This window comes from Gossypium hirsutum, chromosome A02, assembly GCF_007990345.1.
Source record: "Gossypium hirsutum isolate 1008001.06 chromosome A02, Gossypium_hirsutum_v2.1, whole genome shotgun sequence".
Lineage (NCBI taxonomy): Eukaryota > Viridiplantae > Streptophyta > Magnoliopsida > Malvales > Malvaceae > Gossypium > Gossypium hirsutum.
In genome coordinates this window covers 749,576-758,083 of record NC_053425.1, presented here as the reverse complement: position 1 = coordinate 758,083, position 8,508 = coordinate 749,576, and the positions used below count along the sequence as shown (strand labels likewise).

The 8,508-nt window shown below is 35.5% G+C and overlaps 1 protein-coding gene across 1 annotated transcript; it reads left to right on the top strand.

Moving 5' to 3' along the window:
• Positions 1 to 1,458: 1,458 nt before the first annotated feature.
• On the top strand, positions 1,459 to 2,768 carry LOC107927411 (uncharacterized). Its single transcript, XM_016858459.2, has 2 exons — positions 1,459 to 1,514; positions 1,604 to 2,768. Exons 1-2 carry the CDS (start codon positions 1,459 to 1,461, stop codon positions 2,766 to 2,768), a joined length of 1,221 nt encoding a protein of 406 aa, XP_016713948.2.
• The last annotated feature ends 5,740 nt before the right edge of the window (positions 2,769 to 8,508 follow it).

The following is an 8,508-nucleotide window of genomic DNA, read 5'->3' as shown; positions in this document are numbered from 1 at the left end:
GCTCATTTGTTAAGTCTTGGCTTTGTTAAAAGCTTCTCAGAATCCACTCTTTATGTGAAACATAAAGAAGTAGATACTCTCATTGTGTCACTATATGTTGATGATCTTTTGGTGACAGGAAATAATACAAGGCTGGTTGAGAAATTTAAACAAGAAATGATGCAAGTGTTTGAAATGACAGATCTTGGTCTTATGACTTTTTTCCTTGGAATGGAGATTAAGCAATGTAAGAACAAGGTGCTGATATGTCAGGAAAAATATGCAAAAGAAATTTTGAAGAAATTTCAGATGGATGAATGTAAAGCCATGAGCACACCAATGAATCAAAAGGAGAAGCTGATGAAAGAAGATGGAGCCGATAAAGTTGATGAAGGATACTATAGAAGCTTGATTGGATGTCTAATGTATCTCACTGCAACAAGGCCCGACATCATATTTGCTGTAAGTATTTTATCTCATTTTATGCATTGTGCTAGTGAAATGCATTTGAGAGCAGCAAAAAGAATATTGAGGTATATCAAAGGTACTGTTGATTACGGTGTCAAGTTTGAGATGTGCCAAAACTTCAAGTTGTATGGGTTCTCGGATAGTGACTGGGCTGGATCTTTTGATGATATGAAAAGTACGTCAGGATATTGTTTCAGCCTAGGTTCTGGAATTTTCTCATGGTCTTCAAAAAAACAAGAGATTGTAGCTCAATCCACAGCAGAAGCAGAGTTCATTGCAGCAACTGCAGCAGCTAATCAAGTGTTACGGCTGAAAAAGATCATGTGTGACTTGCATATGGAGCAGAAAAACGATATTGAGATTTTTGTTGACAATCAAGCAGCTATTGCAATCTCAAACAATCCAGTGTTCCATGGGAAGACCAAGCATTTCAACATCAAACTTTACTTCTTGAGGGAAGTACAACAGAATGGTGAAGTTACTTTGGTTTACTGCAAGTCTGAAGAACAACTAGCAGACTTATTTACAAAGTCACTTCCAGCCAACATGTTCGAGTATATAAGGCAGAGAATTGGAGTTTGCAGTTCCTTAACCAAGGAGGAGTGTTAGTTATTTGCTTAAGGAACGTTAGTTTGATTTCTTGTTTATTTGAAATTCAATAAATTTGTTTCACAGTTAGAGCATATCCCTATTTTGAAGGGAATTGTTAGTATTCTGATTCTCAGAATTGATATTTTTGGAAACAACCTACGTTGTAACTCAGCTATTTAAAGGGCTGAATACTGAATAACTTAAAAATATATATATACAAATAAAAACTATTCTCTGCAGTTTCTTCTCTGTTAAAGCTTTAAACTCTTTCTTGTATTGCTGCAACTGCATTTTTTATTTTTTTTATTCCATTTTCTTCATTTGAATCTCACACATTTGCGTCGCCAAGGTTTATCGTGATCAAATCCCATCAGAATAACAAATACTTGGGCTTTGACCATGAAAAGGGAGATTATAAAGATGGGTATCTCAAATTTTCTGAAACTCGGGTTGCGAGCCCATATGCAAAATTTGAGGTTGAGATTGCTCAACGCGGTGGCATAGATGGCTTAGTGCACATAAGGAGCAGTCAGAACAACAAATATTTGGTTTCCGATGAAACCAGAATCACCGCGACCGCCAAGAAGCCGGAGGAAGACCGATCCAAGAAGTCATGCACATTGTTCAAGCTTATCTCTGTAGATGATGCAGCAAATGAAGTCCAAATTGTGCATGTGCAATCGAGAAAATATTTATGGGTAATACGTGAAACTCCCAACCTCTTCACGTCCGAACACCTCGATGAGTATTCCCGTGATATGTTCACAATCATTGATTGGGAAACGCTCGTGTTTTTGCCAAGGCATGTGGCATTCAAAGGAAACAATGGCCAGTATCTTTGTCTTCGTCAGATCGAGGGTCATCCGTATTTGCAATTTTCATCTGGTGATATTGGTGATGCGGGTGTGACCATGGAGGTTTTCATGAATAATGATGGAAGCATTCGCATCAAGCCTGCTGGTTCCAATAAGTTTTGGCGGCGGAGTCCGAATTGGATTTGGGCGGATTCTGATGACACTACCAGCAACAACAAGGACACCTTGTTTCGACCCTTCAAAGTTAACGACCAGACAATAGCTCTTCGCAATATGGGCAACAATAACTACTGCAAGAGCCTTAGTAAGGAGGGAAAGACTAATTGCCTTAACGCAGATGTCTCCTCTATTACAAAGGAAGTCCAGCTTCTAGTGGAAGTGCCTGTTTTGGAAAGGAAAATTTATAATATCAAGTATGATCTTGATAATTGCAGGATCTACGACGAAAGCAAACTTGTGATTGCGATGAATTCTGCTAGTAACTATACCCGGAAATCCGAATCTTTAGACCTGAAACTTTCTTACACAGACACCCACACTCGTACTTGGAAGGCTAATGTATCACTAAAGGTAGGGACAAAAGCTACCATGAAATTCGGCCTTCCAAAAATTTTTGAGGGGAGCATTGAGTTATCTGGCGAAATTCAGACAGGATTTGAATGGCAAGATACCAAGACAGTGACTTCTGTGATGGATGTTGTACACAAAGTTGTTGTGCCTCCGATGACTAAGGTGACAGTGAATCTGACTGCAATAAATGCTACATGTGATGTTCCGTTCACGTACATGCAAAAGGACACTCTTTATAATGGCAACGTTGTCATATCTGAAGTGCAAGGCGGCACTTACACCGGTTCTAATTACTACAGTCTCAACTTTCAAACCAAAGAAGAATCACTCAGCTCTTCCGTTTAAGCAACTACTGCTACGGGGAAGGCACGACAGGATCTGAGTCAGGCAGGGTGTGTGTATGTACGAAACTAAATAAAACTGTGCTTCTTTCATGGAAGCCAATGTGTGTTGTGCACTTTTATTTTTATCATGTAAATATCATGTACTTTTGATATGTGAATAAATAAAGAGATTTGTGTGTGGTGTGCTCAAATACTCTAAATATAGTGTCCAGAGTGTGTTGTTTTGAAACTCAATCAGCAAAATATAAACTTCGAGGCAATCCAGTTAAAAGAAATTTACTTCCATGGAAGCAATGAGTTTTCAAGCAATAAAGCCACACTAACACATGATGGAGCTCTCTCATATGCAGAGCTCTCAAATATGGAGAAGGGTCCTTCTTTTAACACATACGTATGTATTAATAATAGCTCGAAATATAGTGGAGTTCACTGCTTGGCAAGAGACCAACCCACACTAACACAGTGGGTATGTTGAATAGTAGAGACTAACCTGTTTTAGATCAAATTTTATCATGTGAACGCAAGTAATTTTGATCAATTGTTGGAAGAGTCGCATTTTATTTACTAGATCTAAATAGTGAGTTGATGCTCAACACATCAATTATTGATGTAAAATTTCAACAAAATAGAGAAGATGGTGGAGGTTTGGAGCGGTTCACTCGTGTAGGGTGGAGAGCTAATGATAAGGTAATGCCTGAACAACAAACGCGACTAGCACGACTTGAACCCAGGCCATCACATGGGGTTCAACTGATAATAAGATGTTGTAATTATGCTCTATTCATTGAATGATACATTTAAGTTGGAAGATTTGTATACGACATATTCCAAAAGCTCATAATACAGTTGTTGACCATATGGTTAAAATTACGGCTACAAGTTTCACAGAGGTCCAACTGTTTGAAGAACCATCTTATTCAGTACGGGATTTAGTTCAAGCAAATTATATTGGTTGTAAAAGGAACTGATGCGTTTTCTTAACAATGTCGCTTAAAGCTATTTTATTTTACAAAAAAAAAATACATTTCACTATAACAACCAACTTTCTAGTAAAATCGATTTTTAATATTTTATTTTAACCCTTTATAATAATTTTCCACTTATAAAAGCAACAACCATAGTTATGAAGTATATTCTTTATTAAATTAGTTCTCTGAAATAGTATATTGTCAAAAATTTCAAGTAAAATTATAACTATTTTATACAAGCAAACATATTAATTATAATTTATTAAATAAAAATTATCTTATTAAAATATTATTTCAATAAGATAATTAAATTCCACATCAAATTTTTTTTTATGTTTTAATAAATGAAAATAATCTTCAATTACTAGGATTAAAGATATCAATTCAATAAACCCCTAATTAAACATTCTACTATGAATTCAGAACTTCACAAACTTATAAATTGATTACTTAAATTTAATAACTAATGATAAAATAATTAATTTAATTTAATAACTCATATTGATTAATTAAATTTGTTATATTTACGAACTTCATAATTAGTTCTATAAAGAAATGTACAATAAAAGATACAAACTATTAAAATGATAAAAATTATAATCTAATTTCGCCCGCTCAAAAACTTTTCTGATTTCGTCCTGACTATCCATGTCAGCACAAATCCCACTAAATTTCTACTTAAAAATATAAAATTTTAACATTTTCAAATTACATGAGGACATATATAGTCGAACTGATGTACTTTAGTTCCACAAGTTAAAAGCTCAAGCCAATACCAACCTATCATTATTAAGAGTTTTCATCCTCCGAATTACTTTTTTTTTTCTCAATCATTAACAAATACAGAAAAAGGCCATGGAGAATCCAAGTCATTCCAGTCTCAAAAACTTGTAGCATATAATAAACTGTAGTACCAAAGCTAATAAAAGCAACTTTGCAAAATTTTCTTAACTGAATACATAGTAGCAGAAATAAAACAACTAATCAAACAAAGACCAATACTCACATTCTCTTCAACACTCTCACCACCATACTTTAAAGGCATCCGAATGCTTAACCCTACTATTGCCAGTGCAAAAGCCTCTGAAGTACTTATTGGTCTAGACGTCCTTTAATTCAATTTAAGAGCTGCTAAACTCTTTTGTTAATCAAACAATTTTCCTTGCTTTGGTTTTTTAAGTTTGTGGGTTCTATATTATTTTTAATTTTTTTAATATTCTTTGATATTTGTACTATAAATATTCAGATTTGTTGAATATAGAACTCATATTAGATAGCTTGATATATATGTCTTATCAATTAGAATTTAATTGTTCAATTGATTCTAATACTTGTGGCAAATAGTATGGTTGGTACGTCTGTTCGAATTTGATACAAATTTATATTTTTGGGGAATTAGTTGGAATGTGTTCTTATCTATTAATAGGATTTTGGATTATACGACACGCTACGGCAAACGCTTGTGAAAAAGCATTTGTAACTAATCGGATAGGCAATTTTGGTTTATTATTAGGAATTTTATGTTTTTATTGGATAACGGGAAGTTACGAATTTTAAGATTTATTCGAAATATTTAATTATTTGATTTATAATAATGAGGTCCATTTTTTATTTGTTACTCTATGTGCCTCTTTATTATTTATCGGCATAGTTGCTAAATCAGCGCAATTTCCTCTTCATGTATGGTTACTTGATGCCATGGAGGTGTAGCACCCCAAACCCGGCCCAGACGTTAAGGCCGAATCCGACGTGCCACTTTGAAGTCAAAAACCCGTGCTCCCTTTTTAGTGTTTTAAAAAGCTGACTTTTGTCAAACTAACCAAGTGAATGGAAGCTGGGCACCAGGTAGGTATCCATAACAGAGGAGGTGAGCCATGAAGGCTGCTTAAGTACCAAGCTCTCCGATTGGATCCAATCCTAGACATGCCCACATCCATTGCCACACTTGGTTATAACAAGTTGAAATTTCTTTGAGTGATTATCTTTGGTAAATCGAATATCCGTGACGTCGTGTTATTTTAAAAAAAACAAGTATCATTTTGAAATCACGCCCTAAGTCTAGCCCATTTGAACTAGTATCCATCAATTTAAAGTTTTTTTTAATAATATAATCCCAGAAAAATCAAAGAAGAAAATAAAGTTAAAATGGCCTTATTACAACCCAAAAATTAAATAGTAATTAAAAATAACTTAAGAAAACCAGTCTCTTTTTCAAACCCAAAAGTATTTACCATGGCCACTCTGAATCCCCTCCGGCTCCAAGTCACCCACATCAAGGCTCACCTGCAAGGTTAAAGAAGGGGTGAGTTTGGGGAAACTCAATGTGTAAGGAAAACCCATTCAAAGCCCAAGTCAGCTCAAGCCCATTCAGGTAACAGTGGTACTGGGCCAGAGCCCTTTTCAGATTACAATAAATTGGGCCTTAGCCCCTTATTCAGATAACAGTATGGCCCATAGGCCCATTTCAGAATACATGCAACATCAGTAAACATATGCAAGCCCATTTGGGGAGACTACTCAACCCACCAACCACTACACTCCACCCGTACCAGCCATACACTCCATGTGGGGAATAACTCAACCCACCCAGCCCAACACTCTACAGTTGCAGCCTTGCTGCTCAGTTAACAGTAAATTGAGGCAAAGCCTCCAATACGTGGACAAGCCACTTTCAGTACTTCCTCCGTCAATATCCTAGTCCCATGCATCAGATAATAACAACATGGCATGCAGTAAATAACAACAGTCAAACATGCATTTAGGTCAATTTAACCCTAGGGGTATTTCGGTAATTTATCTCCTAGGGGTAAAACTGTAAATTTTTCACTTTTAAAGGTATTTCAGTAATTTATCTATTTTAGGGTTTTTCATGCATATTCCTACCTTTCACGTACTAACAGAATCACTACCGAGGGTTCTTACCGAATTGGGCCCGTTGGCCCATCATTCCAATTTTGGCCCATTAAGCCCAAAAATATCGAGGGCACAGAAATCATGCACTTTGCAGTCCAAACATTGCAGCTTACCTAAAGCATTAATCGATTTACCTCACGAGCATTCGCACACTCGCAAATCTACAAAATACCGATTTTCGGCATTTCAACTTTTCGACTTTTGCCGATATAGACTAAGAAAGAGGGTGTTAGTTACACACCTGTTTGCGACGATATGCTGACGAGATCCACACACGAACCTCCTACAATTGGATTACTAACACGTTAATCTAACTATTCAAATACAAACTACGTATTAACCCCTTATAATATTCAGCCAATCACACCTACAGATCATAGTAAGCTTATAAGAAATCAATAAGCAACTCATTAACAAATTTTTGTCAATGTTTACCCCATAATCATAATTTCACTGCAAGCTGTCTTCCTGAGCAACAGTCACTAAATCATTTATAACTGGAGTTACGAAACTCCAAATCAAGTGCCGTTAATTTTCCTTGAAAATAGACTCATATATCTTCTATCCATAAAATTTTCAGAATTTTTAGTATGGCCAATCAATACCAGATTTTTCTTAAAGTTTTCCCATGTTTCACTGTTTGACTAATCTGACCACTCTTCATTACGAATCAAATTTCTCATTGTACAGAATTCAAAATATGTTCTCGTTTATTCCATTTGAAACTAGACTCATTAAGCTTTAATTACATAATTTATGCAGCTTCTAACTCATCTCCCACAATTTATGGTGATTTTCCAAAGTCATGTTACTGATGCTGTCCCAAGCAGATTTATTACCAAATCACTCTTTCACACCTAACTTGCATGCTTGTTATTTAAACATGTATATCACCAATCAATCATCACATATCTATGATTTTACTTAAGTATAATCTCCATTTCATCATTTTAAAGCACAACATGTTAGCTGATTTTTCCCCTTAGCATCTAAGGCACATGCATGCTCATTTGTTTGGCTCAACTTCACCTATCTTCCATTTTTCATCAAAAGAACATGAAACAACAACCAAAAACCAAAATATGCTTCATGAGTTAGGGTAGAATCAAGAAGAACTCATGAACATCAAGATAGAAGCAAAGTACCAAGAACTTACCTTCAATTTTTCCCCCTCCTAGTGACCGAATATTCAAGGGTTTCCTCCCCTATTTGCTCTCTCTCAAATTCGGCTATGAAGAACAAAGAATGAACAAAAACCTTCCTTTACTTCCTTTTGTTATTCTTATCACTCAACATTTTATGACACATAAATGATATACTAATATTTGTGCCATACTCATGCCATAATTCCAATAAAAATATGCCCATAATGCTTACCATGCCCACCATCCATTAACTATTAAAATGCTAAAATGCATACATTATCAACTATCCATCACCTTGGCCGGCCACTACATTAAAAGTGGGGAATTTGACAAGCAAATCCTCCTATTTTGCACTACTATTTATTTGGCCACTACAAATTAGCCTATAGCATTTTCAAACATTTTCACATAGGTCCTATTTCATAATTTCACTCCCTTTTTCTTATGGAACAAAAATTAACTAAAATTACCGGGTTCTATCTTAAGCTTGGGCCTTCTAGAGGCCCACTAACATAATTAAACCTATGCCAACATCCACAGAATTCGCGAAAATTGGGGAGTTACAGGAGGGGTCTACTCCAATTTCGGCTCTTATACATGCTGCCACTATGGTAGCTATGGGAATTTTTCTTCTAGCCCACATTCTTCCTCTTTTTATAGTTATACTTTACATAATGAATCTAAAATCTTTAATAAGTATAATAACGGAATTGTT